Source organism: Lepisma saccharinum, chromosome 16 (assembly GCF_977018435.1).
Source record: "Lepisma saccharinum chromosome 16, izLepSacc3.1, whole genome shotgun sequence".
NCBI lineage: Eukaryota > Metazoa > Arthropoda > Insecta > Zygentoma > Lepismatidae > Lepisma > Lepisma saccharinum.
The window spans coordinates 12,253,501-12,272,750 of record NC_139244.1 but is presented as its reverse complement, the minus strand read 5'-3'; the positions used below and the strand labels follow the sequence as shown (position 1 = coordinate 12,272,750).

At 37.2% G+C, this 19,250-nt stretch overlaps 1 protein-coding gene across 5 annotated transcripts in view; it reads left to right on the top strand.

The window, feature by feature from the left end:
* LOC145999917 (cyclin-dependent kinase-like 4) overlaps positions 1-16,188 on the top strand; it is a 145,401-nt gene extending 129,213 nt beyond the window's left edge. For all 5 annotated transcript variants that reach the window (XM_083137196.1, XM_083137199.1, XM_083137195.1 and 2 more), the window contains exons 3-8: positions 547-832; positions 2,739-2,846; positions 3,626-3,715; positions 6,724-6,866; positions 11,390-11,533; positions 15,490-16,188. In XM_083137196.1, coding sequence (XP_082993322.1) covers positions 547-832; positions 2,739-2,846; positions 3,626-3,715; positions 6,724-6,866; positions 11,390-11,533; positions 15,490-15,630 — 912 coding nt within the window. In that variant the 3' untranslated portion in view covers positions 15,631-16,188. The remainder of the gene's footprint in view (positions 1-546; positions 833-2,738; positions 2,847-3,625; positions 3,716-6,723; positions 6,867-11,389; positions 11,534-15,489) is intronic.
* The last annotated feature ends 3,062 nt before the right edge of the window (positions 16,189-19,250 follow it).

The following is a 19,250-nucleotide window of genomic DNA, read 5'->3' as shown; positions in this document are numbered from 1 at the left end:
AGGTTAGCGGGGGGGGGGGGGATGCTCCTATGGTTTATAATGAGCTGGGGGGATGTTTTGCAAAAAAATCAACAGCTGGGGGAACACCCTCCCCCACATACGCACTCACTTCCAGTGCTGATTATACTGGTACGTTGAATATATTTTTGTAATTTGTAATTAAAATATGTTCTTTCGAATAAAAGACTTCAAGTGCTATATGAAGAAGAACAATTATTGATATTGTCAATTGATATTGCACACATAGTCAACTCACCCCATATATAGGATATACATATACACATATTGACATATTTACAAAGAAATGCAAATAACAATACAAGTTTTAGAAACATGGTTAAATAAAAATTCATAATGGTTGCAGACACTACAAGTATTACCCATAGCTTTTCAGTAATAATTGTTCTTCCTTTTTCATAACTATAGAAATTTAAACTTACTTTAGAACATGACCAACTCACCTATAGCACAGGAATAACACTGGTAACAAATTTTAATATGAGTTTACTTTAAATTACAGTTTACTATTCTCTTTTCCTCTTGCAGAACTTGAAGCATCCAAATCTTGTAAATCTCATTGAAGTTTTTCGAAGAAAGAAGAAGCTCCATCTAGTGTTTGAATTCTGTGACCACACAGTTCTACATGAGCTAGAGAAGTATCCACAAGGCTGTCCTGAATTGTTGACAAAGCAAATTGTCTGGCAGACTTTGCAAGCCATTGACTATTGCCACCAGCACCACTGTATTCACAGGGATGTGAAGCCAGAAAACATTCTACTTACAAAGGATGGAATTGTGAAGCTCTGCGACTTTGGTTTTGCACGAATGCTCAGTAAGTATAACTTATCTTTTTATCTTTATTTATTGCTAATATTCTTGTTTATCATAAGTGAGAAGTATTTATATAGGCATGTTCCAACACACCGTAAAAATTATATTGTATATATTCAACATGCCCCAGGGGGACTCAGCAGCTATTACATCCACTTATTTTCTTTATGAGCTGAAACCTAAGTAGGTTCAAGTATTTAGAAGATTGTCTAGACTTTGTAATTTTTTCACAGAGGAGCTTCTTTATGTGTACCTTCACAGTCCTGTTGCGACCTCCCGTTTAGACAGAAATCTGACTTTGATGTCATCATGGAAATTCCCTTCTCATCTGCATCAAAGGTCAACAGCTCCCAAGTTTTGGGAACGTAAGGGAGTTTAATTGCTTCGGCCGGGGGTGGAATGTACGAGTACTGTAGGCACTGTGATTGAATATTGCGCATTATTTGTGTGATATAAATATCTGTATCACCTAAAGTAGTATGCAGTGTGTAACAGATAATTTCAGTATCAGTCAATTAACACTTCAAGAGATGTTTTAAAAGATTAGAAGAATGTAGCATTTGTATCATATTTATAAATTTTATATAACTTAATGACTCCCCCCCCCACACACATAATTTACCTTCATTTAATACTGTTCAATTTTTTAAAAAATGAACTTGGTTTACAAATCCCCCGGATAACCTGTGAGTCCCCCCTGATAACCCGTGGCCCCCCCTGGAGATCAGTTCTAGCTACGGGCCTGTCTCAAAGATCTGTAACAATGTATCACAGCTTCAGGGAGATTTACACTGAAGTGGTGAGTGACACATATCACTTGGTTATCATTATCTTTCTTCATTTAGTGTCACTTTTATGCCATTTTTGGCTAATTGTAACAATGAGGATAAGTGATGATATGATCAAATTGATGAAGGGACACAAAGAACATCCATGTCTGAACCGGAATTTGAACCTCAGACTCCAGGTGTTGTAGCCCACTGTGCTAACCACTCCTCCATGGAGCAAACCAATCAATAGCAATGTTTCGTGCTGTAGCAGCATTCCACATTGCACGAGTCTACATTCCTTACAGGTTAATCCTGCTATATTTGATTTGTTATATTGATTGTGGTATATACATGAAAGCAAATGTACCAAGTTTGTCTCACAAGTGTTAGTATAACCATGTTACTCAAAATTTGTTTACAGTTTCATAATTTTGAGTAATATTACAGCCAAAATTGAGCAGTAGGTGAGTGTGTGCATGTGTGAGGGGTTACCTTTAGCATACCTAAAACAAACCTGGATATAGTTCTTTCAGCACAGAAAACCTTGATGACTACTTCCTACATTGTACAATATTCAAAAGCACTTTCATTATGTATTTGGAATCTCAGCTCCCCCCAATTCTTTACAAAACCCAATTCATGGTCATTTTAGCTCTAGATTTACCCTTACACCCCTCCCTGTCCCCGATAGAAAATACAGCATTCATAAATCCAGACGTATTTTAAATATTACATTAATATGAAATGTGTAATTTAAGTAAAACACTATCTAATTACAAAGTTTTCATGTTACATTTGGCGTATTGTACCCTTTAAGTACATATAGTTTAAGCTGAAATTGACCCTGAAGTATACCCAGGATTCCTTGATTGCAAGGCCAAAGAAATAACAAGTGCACTATCTGAGAGTTCAATAACTTTATTGTCTGCTGGGAGAGTTATAAGGGTAGACTGGGGAACCAGTTACATTACAACAGGGACGATGGGGATCATAATCTTCCCCTGTGGCAGAGCATTGCTAAAAACAGAATGTCAAATGCAAGACAAGAGTAAAATATAGCACTGGCTACTACTCGTAAGATAAAATAGATAGTAACAGATGAATTTGCAGATTATGAGAAAAATACTTGTATTTCAGGCCCTGGAGAGAATTATACAGATTATGTAGCAACTCGGTGGTATAGAGCTCCAGAACTTCTAGTAGGTGATACTCAGTATGGTCCTCCCGTAGATGTCTGGGCAATAGGTACGTACATATTGATAAATTATTACTATATCTTTTTTAGATATTCTCACATATTACAAAATATATTGGTACATTAAGTGACAGATGAAGATAATTTCGTGAGAGGATTGTAATCAGCAGAGCAAAAAAAAAAAAACAGCTAACAGATACGTGTTAATTACATACCATTGTTCTAAAATACTAGGGATGGGACTGATTAATCGGTACTCAATCGGTACCGGCCAATATAGGCATATCGGTGTATCGGTAAAATTACCTATTATTTTACCAGTCCGATATATCGATAAATATCTGATAATTTAGTGCAAAATTCTGCCATTTTGTTGTAATTTTTATGGATAATCTCCATGCCCTAATTTCTAAAAAAGTAAATGTCCAAATATGCAATTTCTTTTTCACTGCAGTCACCTCAAAACACACATTATTAAGGAGGTCAATGAACCTTTCAGGTTCTTCAAGGACCATTTCAAATTTTATATCGGATCGGTAGAATATCGGTTATCGGTATCGGTAAATTTTATATCGTTACTTTATCGGTATCGGGCAAAATTTCATATCGGCCCATCCCTATAAAATACTAAAGATACTATTGTTGCATATTTCCAACTGGACTAATCTGAAGTCTAACAATATTGTTTTATTTGTGTACTATAGCTTATCAATAATGAGAACATTGACCTAATCAATTACATTTTTATAGTTGAAGACAGTGATTTAGAATATGGCAGACAGAAAGCTCCTTGTTGTTTTCTAAAAGGTAATTCTACCTTGTTTTTCAGGTTGTGTATTTGCAGAACTTGTGAGGGGAGAAGCACTCTGGCCAGGAAAATCAGATGTCGATCAACTCTACCTCATTCGTAAAAGTTTAGGTACAAAAGGAGTATTATGTATTCTTTCGTTACACTTTATTTTACATTTTATGGAATGTGTGTTCTTCTAAGTCCACTCAGTTGCGGCGATTAGTGGGGGTGCGGGGCAGAGGCTATTGCCCCCCCCTTCCACTTTTTGCCACCTTTGACCCCACGCTATGCTAAACCTTATCTACCAAATGCATGGCCGTAGGCAAGAAAAATTTTCGGGGGGGGTTCATTCATAATTGTTCCCATGGGCGTCGCCAGAAATTTGAATAATAGAAATAATAACAATAATTATACAATAATAATTAAAATTTAATAATAAAACAATTTTATTCCAAAATAATAATAATAATAATAATTATTATTATTATTATTATTATAATATCCTTAAGGGGGCTTACTCAATTCAGCAGATGAGTGAATATCGAGCACAATTTTTTTTATTTTTTTACGTTTTGTACAGTGTGTACTGAAATGCACAATTATTATACTTTATCAAATTTTAAGATACCTTCAAGAAAAAGCTCTAAAATTTAGATAGAAATTTTAGTCATAAAGTTTTTGTTGTTTGACCTTATAACTTAATTTTTGGAATTTTGAAAAGTGTGGAACCAGTTACTCTCTTTAAAAACTTAGCCTGGTGCATGGATTGTAACCTCAATCGCGTAATGCGCTACGAAACTGGAGATCCTAGGTTTGAACTCCTATCAAGGGGGATTTTCAACTTTATCAGACAGGGAATTTAAAAGTTGGAAAGGGAATTTTGGGACAATCATAAGGGAATTTTCAGTGTATATTCCTTGTGACGCAGAAACTAAACTGGAAAGAGGACAGCAGAAATGAAAATGGAGGAGTCACGGGTAGGCTGCGATTTCGAGAATAAATCCTGTTTCACTCAACTTTCAGAATTTCAAATGTATGAAAATTCTAGCTCTATCGTTTCAACATTGTCTCCTTGTATTTGTATGATGCTTCGAAAAAAATTTGAAAATAGTTACAGATTTTGGTTTCTGAACTTCCATTAATCCAACATGTCAGATGTTTCGGGGGGGGGTTTGAACCCTAGAAACCCCCCCTCTAAATACGGCCATGACCAAATGAATGTAAACTGCCTGCCCTTGACTCTCCAGTTTTGGAACCAAATCGCCGCCACTGAATCCACTTTATACACACAATATGTTTATGTAAATAATATTCCCATGTACAGTGGGATGCACAAGTATTGTTTGGCAAATTGTCCATGACTATTTTCAATCATTTTTCTCTTGTATCATGTTCTTTTAGAGATATTTACATGCATTTTAGTGCAGAGGTTGCCAGCAACTTGTTTGATGCTTTGTTTCAATTCTTGAAGCTTTCATTGCATGAAACAAAGATGGTGATGGACAATTTGCTTGGTAATACTTATGCATTCCACTCTACGAATAAGGAAAGGCAATTGGAATATGTTGATATTCACACTGCACACTATAAGTAAGATAGATAGAAAACAAATCTCATTAGTAGCAAACAAAATAAATAAAACAAAAAATATATAAAAATGGCTAGTGCAAAAATATTTGAATGTGACCTAAAAGAGTTTTCCAGCATAACATCCTACATGCATCCTGGCACGGATCCACGGCGAAGGCAATAGGGGCGATCAGTCACCCCTCCCAACTGCCAGATATCTGGATATATTATTATGTCTAATATTTCTGAAGACTTAGTTCTGTCTTTTATCACCAAGTTTAGCAAGTTCTAGAATATTTTTTTAAGTTTGCCGAAAGTCTACTTTATGCTCATGATAGGCTGATTGGAATTGGACCTACAGTTTAAATTTTGATCCTAACCACTGTACAATATGTCTCAAAAGCGGATTGAACCCGAGACCCCTTGAGAGATCACTTTACTCCTCATATTTGATCCGTCAGTTTACCATGGCATCTATTCCAGTTTAATTTCTCATATTTGTAACCTTGGTGCCTGCCGACAGATGGCAGCACAAACCTAGTTTCCAAAATGGTATCTATGCAGCAGAAAGCATTCTGTTGTTTTCAACTGCACTGCCAGGTCACCAAAGCATTCTGCAATGGCACCGACAGTTTGAGGAAACTGGTTGCATGTGTAAAGGTAAAAACCGTTGGATTGGCCAAAGTGCTGAAGATGACTTAGCACTTTTCCCATGGCCTCCTAGATCTCCCGACCTAACGGTTTGTGATTTTTTCCTTTGGAGGCATGTGAAAGTATGTGCCACCACTTACAACAACGTTGGTGGAGCTGCAGGATCGCATTACAGCTGCATTTACGACCATTAGTAGGGATATGCTAGAGCACATGTGGGGTGAACTAGACTATCACATAGATGTGTCGTGTGACGAAAGGAAGCCACAATGAACATTTGTGAAAGTATGTCTGAAACTTGGACAGTTTCTGTTTATTTTCATGTATCATTCTTTATTGTATATGTTATATATTTTTTAATGCAGCCATTTCAAACCTGATGAATCATTTATAATTACCCTGTATATTGTTTATGTAAAACAGTGCAAGTGTAGGTTAGATTTGATTCTCAGTGAGGTAAAATACCCAACTGAAATTTGCTCCTCCCAACTGTAACTTCTGAATCTGCCACTGCATGCATCGACAGTAGATTATATGCTAAATCGATTGAAAAGAAAGAAAATGTCGATGGAAATCTTGAGACAACAGTCGTATTGTCATATAAAATGCATTGAATACCACAGCGACAAACATCCAATGCTTGCAGGTTCATGGTACCATGCTTATTAACCTGCCTATAGACAAGGGCGAGGGTTTACCCACCCTTCTCCTTGACGATTATTGGCCATTCCAAAATCATGTGTTTTCTCTGCCACATCCTTTCTAAATTGCAATTTCCTATGTTCTCTGATTTGAAAAATAGCATGTGGAATTCACAATATTTGTAGGAATTAAAATTAAATAATGCAATATGTTGTCTGTATCTTACTTCAGACTTGAAACAGTTTCAAATGTAAACAATGTATCTGTAATTTCAGGTGACTTGATAGCAAGACACATGCAAATATTTAAAAGTAATGAATTCTTCTGTGGCATCAATCTTCCTCAGCCAGAAACAATGGAACCATTGGAGACCAAGATGCCAAAAAGTCTTAATGATGCTGGAATGGACTTCCTTTTGGTAATTTTTATATATTATTTTCAATAATATGTTTTTGATTAACATATTTGAATTTTTTAAATTTGAATTGAATTAGTTAAATTGGTGTAACAAGAATTTGTCCCACATATTTTGCAGTTTCTTAAAGCAAAAAACTTTGGCGAGAGTGAAATCAGGGCCGGTGGAAGGGGGGAGGGTTGAACCGTGCCACCGCCCAGAGCGGCAAATTTTCAGGGTGCCAAAATTTGAAAAGAAGAAAGAAATAAGCCTATTGAAAACTTTAAAGTTTTAACATTATATTATATAACTTGGAAGTTAATATATGTATGCCAACCCACCGTTTTGAAGGAACATATCAGTAGTCACTTTAAAACCACTGAGTGCCACAAGGTGGAAAGCAGATCTGATACCTTAACTCAGAGGTCTATGATGCGCTCCTTCAAATAAGTGGCGACAATAAAACTGTCCAAATGGTCGCACATGAGGCTGTGTATTGCAAACCAGTTGTATGGCTTTACATTTCTTTGCTCACTTGTAATGTGGTATGACTTTTTACTCCACATAATGTAATGAGCAAATGTCTTCAAAACATTAATCTACGATGTGTTAGATGCTGTTAGATGATTTCTTGCAAACATATCAGCACTTTGAAAAAAACAGGAGTGATGAAAAATTTCAAAGTTTCTTAGACGCCACTTGGCAGCCTTGCAGGGCCTCACTTCCTTCACTTATGAGGCATCGGGGGTGAGGGGACCTGAGTCCCGGTTGATGAGAAAGAATTGGCATCGAATTTAGATATAGACGATCCAAAGATAGGCAACACTGTACAGGGTCAAAATCGAAAAAAGAAGCAGTTTCAGTGTGATGAAACTGTTGAAGATCCACAAAAATGGTACAAAGTTGATTTTTATTACCAGGTCCTAGACAATTATTTTAACTAAAAAAATTTGAGCAGCTTAAACATCATAGTGAATTTTCAATTTCCTTTATGATATTAGTAAGCATAAAGACATGCTACCTGATCTTTTGTCTGAAAACTGCAGAAACCTTGCTGGAATGTTAACACATGAAGATGAACTAAAAGTGCTTTCGGCTATAATAAAACAAGTACACCAAAGGAGACCTTAAACTGATAAAGGGTCATGGTTTTGCACCTAATGTTAGTGTAGAACTTCGAATTTATTACCTTTGTCAGTAACCGTGGCAAGTGGCGAACAAAGTTTTTTTTCTTTTTTTTAAAATGAAGGCTAATATAAATACTATCTTCGGTCAATCATGTCTGAAACACGCTTCTTGCCATTTTATGCAAGATAGCATTATACGAAAAAGAATATTACATGAAAAGGTAAATTGCCCTGTACATATAGCACCATGTCATCAAGGCACATTTAGAAGATGTGGGGGTAGGGCCATACACATTCTCGATCTCGGCCATTTTGTAGGTGATGTGATCAGCACCACTCTCCAGCTGCCTTTACCTTGGAGGGTAGCTCCGAGGTACCCATTAATTTGAGGCTGGGTGAACCCCAGACCTGATTTATGCAGGGACAACGCAGGAAAGAATTCAGACCTCAGATCACTCACGTGGAGATCTGGGAATATTACATGTAATTCTTTTAAAAATCCAATCATATATCACAGACCTACAACAGTAAACATATGAAGTCAAGCCTTCATTACTTTCCTAATACTTGTTACATTTAAGATACGTTTAAGAGAGAGAGTTTTCATAAAATATAATAATAATAATATAAAATTAGTGTCGCATAAGAGCGAGATATCCTTTTGTGCTTAATAGTATTAAAATGGTGTAACAAGTCTCATTATTTATTTCATAGTTTAATGTTTTACTTAGGAATATATTGATTTTCAATTTCCCGTTGCTGCATAATGACGGGGAAGGTGGGGGGCGTCGAAAGAGAGAGGCATCTGCGCCACCACCCAGGGTGGCAAAATGACTAGCGCCGGCCCTGAGTGAAATGCTAGAAAGCTTCTAAAGGAAAATGGAAAGGATTTCCTAGCTTACAGAATTTCTGGCAATACCTTGGATTTATTTACACAATTTTCAGAATCAATTTTTTGTTGTTGTTGTTGCTCCTGAGCAAACTAGATTTATGGGTTCCATCCCAGGTAAGGCATACCTGTAGTTGTTTAAAAAAAAATTCATCCACTCTATTACAATGTTCTACAAATTTTCACTTTTTTTCTGTTACAGAAAGGAAAGTAGTAGTTTCTTACCGAAGTTGACTTCCTGAACACGAATATACACTTCATTTTCTAAGATTGGCTCTTAATTTGAAGTTACGATATAATTCATATTACCCATAAGCAATGCATTGGTTCTTATTTTCAAGATAAGCATAATTCATGTTACATAACAATTAAGCATAAACAATGTGTGCATAACTTGACAAATATATTAAGAGAGCCTGCAAAAGGAGGCCAGGGGGGGACACTTGCCCCCCCCCAGATATCTGGAAAGAATTAATACAATTCAAATTTTGAAATTATAGTGTGAAAACATAGATGAGAGGTGCTGCGAAAGACAGATTAAACGTCTATGCAACTTAACTAAGTGCTGGCAATTCTTTATGATAATTCTCTTAAGTATGAGAAATGAGAAAGCATAACTCTGTTTCCTCCACTATAAACACTGCCCCCCCCCCCCCACACACACAAAAAATCCTGCATGCAGCCTTGAAATAAATGGTTACTGTATCCTCGACGAGAATGTTTTTCTTTTGTACAGGAGAAAGTACCCTTTCTTTACTTAAATAAATCCCTTGAACCGCAAAAACCACTAACAGCGAAGCACTAACAAAAAAAGGAATTCAGTAATACTATGAATGTTAATTCTCACCCAGTCTTCTCGTAAGTCGTCAGAAGATTCTCCATGAGTTGTTCATAGTTCTTTGCTCTCCTGTTCCTCAGAAAACTATGACACACTTGTCTAAATGCATTGCATGAAGTTCACTCACCATCACTGAATAATTTCTTTCATTTTTTTCATAAGTTTCCTTAATGTCAACTACATGGACAACATGAATTGAACTTAGAACTTTACCGTTGTGCAGCAAAACTGCTTTAAGACAGAACTTGGAGGAATCAATAAAAAGTCTCCAGTCCTCAGTCTTGTGATATATTCATTGATGCAAAGAAGCCTTTGTCATGGCACGCAGTCAGGTTCTCTTTCGTTTAGAAAAATGGAAGAAATTATTTGTCTGTAGGGAGTAGTACCTTCACATCATCCACCAGGTGATTCCATTGTTGCAGTCGTAAGGCCAACAATTCAGCTTTTGGGGGGGTGAAGTTCTAAGTCCCTGATTAGGTCATTTAATTTGGTTCCCCTGTGTTACCTTACCTTGTGGTTTACAAAATGTAAACCACAAACAACAAAATGTAAGTAAAACATGTTATTATCAACTATCTCCAGCAGTATAGTCAAGCTACTATTTGTATTTCTCACCTACAAGTGTAAAGGGGATTTACAATGATTAAATTCAGTGTTAATATGATATATCCTTCCTGTAAATTTAATATTTCTGCCCTTAATTTTGTAAACCCAGTAGGATGCGCACTCTCCGCTACGACGTGCACTGGGGTAAAAAATACCCAAGCAAAATTGCTTCTTAAGTACGAATTTTAATTGTTTTAAAGTGTGTAAAAAATAATAACTTCATTGATTAATCTAATTTCATTAAGTTGGAATGTTTTAATTTCATTATGCTACGTTGAGAAAATATGAGCAAGAAAAATACAGCAAGATGGGTTGCCATAATGTAAGGATACATGCTGGGTAAAAATATCCATACAAAAAATTACTTCTGAAGTCAGATTTTTAATTGTATTAAAGTGTCTTCATTGATTAATCAAATTTTATTAATTTGAAACATTTGCATTGAATCACACAAATGATAAAAACGGTGAAATTTACCCAGGCAGTGTTCCTATGGTCCCGAGAGCAGAACTAACAAACTAACAACAGCCGATTCAAGGTCCCGATACTCGGAAGGGTTTACTGGAAAGGTACTGAGAAGGGTGGCCTCACCCACTCAGAAGTGATAAAAAAAATGCATTTGAAAATTGGCTGGGTAATTTTTACCCATACGTGCATCCTTACGTGTTAATGTACTGTATTTTACACTTCTAGAATAGTGAGATCAGTGATGATGAAAAGAACAAGAGTATACACAGAATCATCCATGTCCTTTGCAAGATTCAAACTCGGCAGTGTTGCCAAAACCAATATGTAAAATTTCACTTCAATCTATCTTCCATACAAATTATCCCTTCCCCTCTTTATCTTTATTATATATACTCATTATTTTGTGAGTGTCACTCCTTGGTTCTTCTGATTACCATATATGGGTAAAGGTATTTCCAGTATATCATCACCTTTGTAATATGCACAATGATATTTTTATTATTTACCATGAAGGTAAAACGTACAAGACAAGAAAATGTAAAATCTAGGAAATTAAAGCAGGATTTCCACTGTAAAATGTATCTGAAAATTATTCTCTATTGACTTTTTTTACATTCAGAAATGCTTAGACAAGGATCCAAGCAAAAGGTGGACATGTGAAGAATTGCTGCGACATCCTTACTTTGAGAACTTCTCCTTCAAGATTCCAGAGTCAGAACTGGAAGAGTTTGAACGTCTGAGGAAGCTCCGAGACAGATCACGGGTATGTCAAAAATTATAATAATATTAGCATATCTACTATACCTACTGGTTAAAGCCCATCTATAGGAATGCGGTAACATTATCTTAAACTTTTCTTATCGAAGTAAGAGCTTCAATTAAAATTTGGAGAATGTTGTACAAGTGTGAAGAACCTTTGAAATATTGGGTTGAAAATGTTAGTTGTCAACTTAAATTTCACCTTAACACAACTCACCCTTCATACCAAACCCAGGACTCTTGTGGCAACCAGACACCATACTAAAAACTAATAACAAGACAAGAGCTGAGCCGATGCCGATGTATCAGTTGGAATTTATTTACCGATACTGGCTGATACTTTCCTGCATTTTGATCTTTCATGGATTCCACAAAAAGCCAAGGGACATTTTCGCGGAGTCTAATCCTGGAAATTATCTCTTTATTTTGCACCAGTTTTGCATGAATATTTTAAACAAAACTCTTGGTAAATTGATACATATAATTAGTGGGATACTTACACACAAATATAAATCAGTATTTTAAACAACTTTTAATTATTACAATTTTTAAGTATCGGTATCAGTGGGAATCTCTGAGAGTATCCGTATCGGCTCAGCCCTACTAATAACTGCAGGGTGCTTGAAAAGTTCTGCTCTGTGCCAGGTTGTGTGAGACAGAGTCGGCACCATGTTTCCAGAACACTGGTTCTGTCACACAGGAGCTGTTGAATGGACCCCACACTTGCCAGATTTGAATCTGTTTGACTTTCTGCTCTGAAGGTCCCTGGAACCCTGGAGAATCATGAAAATTCTTGATCTGACCCACCTATGCATCCGGATTAAAGGAAAATGTTATGCCACATTACCAGAATATGTCCCCCACATTCAACCACCTACGATTCTACCTATACCTGGTCGAACTCAACAGAGGGTATTTTGAACAAATACTGTGATTTGATCTATGGTGCAGAACTTTCGAGACACTTTATTTATTAAAAACACTAAGTTGCTGACCAAGGCAGTTTATTAAGATATAAAAACACTTAACATGTACCGTTTCAACCCTGCATCAGGGTCTTCCACAGGCGAAGAACTAAACTAAAATCTGTATCACCCCGAGACAGGGTTGAAACGTTACTGTTAAGTGTTTTTATATCGTAATAAATTGCCTTGGTCAGCAACTTGGTGTTTTTCATATGGAAACAAGGCTTAATTTTATTCCAATATACGAGGGTGGATCATTAAGTATCGCACTACAATTTTTTCCCACGATGTTATTGTGGCTGGGACTTTGAAATTTTACAGATGTATGGTTTGTAGTTCGCGCTAGAGATGGAATTTGTTTGATCAGGTATAACTCTTGTGGCAGAAGCGTGAACTACTTAGCAAAGATGGCACGCATGTTATTGTCATTAACGTGTGAAAAGCAAAGAGCTGTAATTCAGTTTTTGTGGACGAAAGAACAAAACCCAGGTGAAATTCTCAGGGAAATGTTGGGCGTGTATGGGGAAGACTGTTTGGACCGTAGCAACATCTCCAGGTGGTGCACATTGCCCGACCCTGTGGCCGAGTGGTTAGCACATCGCGCTGCGACGCCAAGGGTCCCGGGTTCGAATCCCGGTCGGGCTTGGTTGTTTGTGAATGTCCATTCATCAATTTCATCATTTCATCACTCATCCCCATCTTCGCAAATTAGCCAAGAGGCACAAAATGCGAAGTAAAATAAACTAAATCAATCAATCAATCAAGGTGGTGCACATTCTTTCAAGGAGGCAGTCTGAAGCTTGTTGACTCGTCACGTTCCGGGTGACCAGTAAAAGCTGCAACGAAACTGAATGTTACAGCCATTGAGCAGGCAATTCTCAATGACCAGCAGATCCATCTGAGAACCTTGTCAGGGTGGTTCAACAATTCAGACTTTAATCTGTTTCGCCCAATGAAGAAATACCTATAGTGCGCGTCAAATCTCCTGCATATGGCGATAGCCAATAGCAGCGCACTGCAGCGGTGCCATGTCGAAATCTCACACGGAAAAGAGACAGCGTGGTTGAGCGAAACGCCTTGTCACGGAGAGCACGGAACATTAGATAATATAACATATAATAAACTTAATGGAAGAAAATAACATACCTGATTATGCCAGAGGGACTGCATAATTGTTTCAATATTCTCAAGGTGGAAGTTGTACAGCCTTTGTAAGATATTTTGTCCCGTAAAGAGTACGTTATCCTTTTGGCAGTAGAAAATTCGCCACAATCGTAAATTTCAAAGACGGTTCTACGAACTACGTCTTTTTCAAAGTTATCTAAGTTTGTCGTTCTTTTTTGGTACGTTAATGTGCTTTCTAGGTGATTGAAACATTGGAGCAGGCCCCGATCCACATTGTTTTGCCCCCAAACATATCCGAGAAACGGTAGCTTGATTCACACCACACGCTTGAGCTGTTAGAGCCTGGCACTTCTTAAAGTCAATCTTACTGCTCTCTTCTTCACTCGAACATTTTTTTTTTAAAAAATTGTACACCTGAAAAATCACCCGTCGTGCCTGGCTTCGTACAACACTGTATTGTTCTCTCTTCTCTCGCTATCACTACCACTTGGTTTACTCAACGACATGCTGCACACACACACACACACACACACACACACACACTAAAAACGTGGGAAAAACGAACAGTGACGGTATCCTCTTCGTCAATTTCTCCTTCTACCATCACTGGGAATGAACCTGCCCTGTTCCCTTCGCTAATCGGAAAGTTTCGGAATGCAACAGGAACGAAGGGAGAACAAAAACGATACAATGCAAATACGTTTATAATGACATTGCTTCTACAGAGGGAACGGTATAAGCTACAATCACGCTTGTTTTTCGTACATACTCGCAAATTCATTATCTTTCCATCTGTTGAACTACTGACACTTGAAATAATATATTTATATCCGAGCGCCAGGTACACGATTTAGTAGCGAGGTGAAACAGGTTCTGAACTAGGCAACGCCGCACGTCTGTGATTCGCTGGTGCTGTTCAGCAGTTCAAGGCCATATGCAGGAGATTTGACGCGCACTCTAGGTGGCCAACGCTTCAATTCCGATGAAGAAGTGCAATCGGTTGTGCGCAGATGGCTGTACTCCCATTTAACGGAGTTCTATGAACAGGGTATATTGAAACTAGTGCCACGATGGGAAAAATATGTTGAAAGGCTTGGCTCCTATGTCGGAAAGTAGCTAAAAGATGTGGTTTCAATGTGTATAATTCATGTTGTCTTATCTATTAAACTTCCTTTTAAAAAAATGTTGTGCGATACTTAATGATCCACCCTCGTATATATTGTTTTTACAAACCAATCACGTAATGTTAAAATCTTACTATACTCTGTCCTAGTTATCTCTGGAGTAGCAAACAGAAACAAGTCTGTGTGCAAGTAGTGACATGAGATGGCTCCAGCAATGAACTCATGAGAGGAGATTGGATTGTGTGGAGGGAGGAAAACGACTGCAGTGACCAGCCTTCATAGCAGCGTGTATGCTTCGCTCTGCCCACTTGATTTCCCCCCTTCTCTGCTGCTATGCTCAGCCTTGCTCCAGAGATAGAGGGACAGAGTATACTGACAGAATTGTAGAAAAGTAACAATACAAATTTATTAGACAATGTATGATAAAAAGAACATTACAAATGAGCCTCATATTTTATTATTTTATCTTCATAATATTTCATCTGTGTTCAACAAGTATCATCAGATGATTTTTAAAAAAATGTATTGCTATGCACCCTTGTTTGCATCATCTGATGATAACTGATAAGGTTTCAAGGTTATTAAGATAAACTATATACCAGAAGTGTAACATAGATGTATATACCAGAAGTGTAACATAGATGCAAATAAATATGTTGAAACAAGGTGTAGGTTATAAGTTATGAAAGTAAGTCTTGTGAAAATAAAACAGTCCTTTTCACAGAATGGTCTATCTTTTGTTGCAGAATTCCAACTATAATGGATCTATGCTGCTGCCTCAGCTACCAAGTCACACAGCTTCTTCAAACACCGGGAGCCCTGACTACAGAACGATCCCTCACAATTCAAGAAACAATCAAACATTCGACCATCTTCCTACCATATGACAACCAGAACGAGTGTTCAACTTTCCAACCACTTTCTTCTCGTCATTATACAGGTGATTGGTGCTTGATGTCGTGAAGATACCCAATCACATGTGTGAGCAATTCCTACATCCATACATGACAAGAAGAGAACATTGAAGAGAAAAACACATGGAAGAACTTTAAAAATACAGGATATGTCACTACGCAGGCTTTTTTCTCATGCAAGATGTTTACGACAATGATAATTTTGTATGAAAAATCTTGCCTTCGGCTATGCTACTGTGAAACAAACATTTTTCTGGTTCTGTATGTATTTTTATCTTGTATATCTGTGTGTGAAAGTGCCTTCTTGCATTCTAATTTGTATCGGAAAAAAAAAAGAACTGGTCGTTAGTTGAACTGTGTCTAAACATATGTCATGTCATTCTGTCAGTAGATTTTAATGCCCCATGAAAAATATATGCTTAAAATAATGAACGTTTCCAAAAAACTTCCTTGGATATAGGAGCCAAGATTTTTTTAGAAGTGTTACTGCTGTTGTAAAACAGTTTTAGACCTGGTCACACTGACTGAACTGACATACCCATGACCTTCTAGGCTCCAGTAATTTATCCACCCCCCCTAACAGACCCCATTTTTGCATAATGGTTATTTTCGCAATAAATCAACTCTCAAAGGTAAAAAGTGAAGTTACCCCCACACATTGCAATATGTTATGAAGGCATATGAGGGATGCAGGGGTAAGGATTCACAAGCTCAGCCATTTTTGTAGGTGATGTGATTTGCACCATGCTCCAGCCACCTTTACCTCCAAGGTACACATTTATTAGAGGCAGGATGAATCCCAGTGTTCTTCCGTGCAGAAACATTACTAAAAAAATGCCTAACTAAATTCACCAAGCCTGGGAATCGTACTTGGCTTTTCAGCATGCCAATCAGATGCCTTACCAACTGGGCCACTGTGGATCTCAATTAACCCCTTTGCCTCCCTGAAAACATTACATTTCCCCAGATAGAAAATTCAGGACAAACACCATGTGTGGAGGTTGTGCATCTTACGAGTGGGGTCAGTGTAGGTAAAATGTCCCTATCCTCCTCTGATCCAACCTGTATATAAAAAGGAACATTAGATATGTGAAGATTCAGCACAATACCATGCTATCTAAAAAAAAAAATTTAAAAAATCATATCTCACCCTAACAGCATAATATCGGATTTATCTGTCTAGATAACATTGACGATGAGATGGAAGTAGCTAGTTAACATTGGATTTAATTACATACGTACAGTGGGATGCACAAGTATTACCAAAAAAATCGTCAATCAACATGTTCATGCACTTTATTTTAGTTAACGAATTACAGCGTGAAGAATCGAAATAAAATGCCAAACAAGCGGCTAATAGCCTCTGTACAGCATACATAAAAATCTATTTCTTAAAAACATATAGGGTACAAAAGAAAAGTTAATGCAAATAGCCGTGGGCAAATTGACAAGCAACACTTGTGCATCCCACTGTACATTTTGTGGATCCTGATTTTAGAAATGCCGTAAATTTAAATTGTATTAAACTTTAAATTGCAATTAAATAAAATTGTAATTTAAAATTTACTTGGCAAAATGAAAAGGAAATAAAGGAAGACTGTGCTCTAACAAATACTATAATTAAACTACATCTGGCTACACTGTGGTCTGACCTTCTTTTTCAATTTCGTTCCTGAAGTTGAAATCCACTCTGAGACAGATTCATTTGATGGAAGAAATCAAAATTTCACCACGGAACATGCAAATGCATACCAGGAGTGAAAAAGTGCCGGGAATACTTTCACGATGTATCTGATTACAATGTACATAATCAAATAAACCTTTTTTTTTCTTTTTTTAAAGTTTGGTTTCTTTTCAGACAGGTAAAAGATATGCACAATAATGAAATTTTAAAACTGGCATATCTACAGTGTGTTTTATTCAAACTTACATTCAACTGAAAATCATTAATTTCAAGTAACATTATGAAACTCTCTTCAATGTACTTACCATAGATAATTTCTATGACATATTTTCATATATTAAGTTTATTATATGAAGAGAGCTAACCCAGTCCTCTACAATTTCACCTTGGGCACTATATAAAAGTTAAATTGATGTATATTAATGTTTGCTCTGCTTGAGAGCAGGTAAAGATGTGATATTTTTTTACCAAGATTGTACATAAATGTATTCAAGCATCATGATTATTATAATGATATCTCTATATAAGACAATATGACTGTACATATATTGTATTTAAAGTACCAAAAATAAAGCTAATTATTTCACTAATACTTAATTTATATATAAATTGTTGTTAATTATTGTATGCTGGTTTCCTTGACTATCTGGTGATGAATTAGCCACGGTAGCTCAGTCGTTAGGGTGTCTGACTATCATGCGAGAGACACGGCTTCGACCCCCAGTGGGGAAGAACTGGGATTTTTTCCACCTGTTAAGTGGATACGGCACCCACCCTGTGTCATATAAAGTGGGAACCTGGAAGAAACCCTGAGAGGGGGGGGGGGGGGGTAAAGGTGGCCAGGGGCATGGTGCTGATCACATCACCATCCACCCTCGGCCATGATCAACAAAGTGTGTGCCCCAAACGCACAGGGGAGCACTTTTTTTTTTACTTTATCTGATGGTGAATAATGATGTTTTCTCAAGTTATCAACTAGGTGGATTCCACAGAAGATTCTTTGAAGAGCTAACATCTCTTCATTGTAAGTTTCACAATGTAGGCAATTTAAAATATTTATTATCTTCAGGGCCTGAAATATCTATGCAAGGCATGTTCAATATACACTGAGTGCTCATTGAATTGCGACCACCTCTCCCAAACAAGGAACGGCCCAGCAGCTGCTCTGATCACATGATCACCACGACTGGAAAGTATTGTGGTGAATGTATAGACACAACGCTAATGTTAGTCGAACAGCACACGTTAAAATGCGAGGTGGTCAGGATTTAACGTCGTTCCAAAAGGGGATGATTGTGGGTGCTCGATCATTAGATGCATCAATAACATAGCAACACTGGTCGGATGCACCCGTTCCAGTTTAATGAAGGTGTACAGAGAGTGGCAAGAAAATGGAGCAATGACCACCAAGAGGCAGAATTGCAAGGGCGTACGGAAGGTGACACTGCAGGGAGTGTGTCGAGTCAAACGCACTATCAGCATCCCGGGAATTACAGGACCAATACAACAATGGATGCACAGCATGCGGTTCATATTTTGCATCCCGAGACGTGAACATATTTTACCTTCCATAAATAATAAGAATATCCTCAATATGTACCGTAGGCGGCTACTGCATACATATTGCCTTATACATAAAATTATTACATCTGACAAGCCGTCGTATCTGGCAGACATGTTGATCCCTCGCACCAGTATTCACAGCCACCATACAAGAAATAATTTCAAATTTAACCTTCCACTCTGCAACACACAGGCATATCAGTCGTCGTTTTCATATTCTGCTGCAAAAATATGGAGTGCCCTACCTAAGACCATGTCGAGCATATGTAAAATACAATCTTTCCGAAATGAAGTAAAGAATTTTCTTTTGGCAGAGCAGAGATTGTGTTCAAATACTATGATGTAA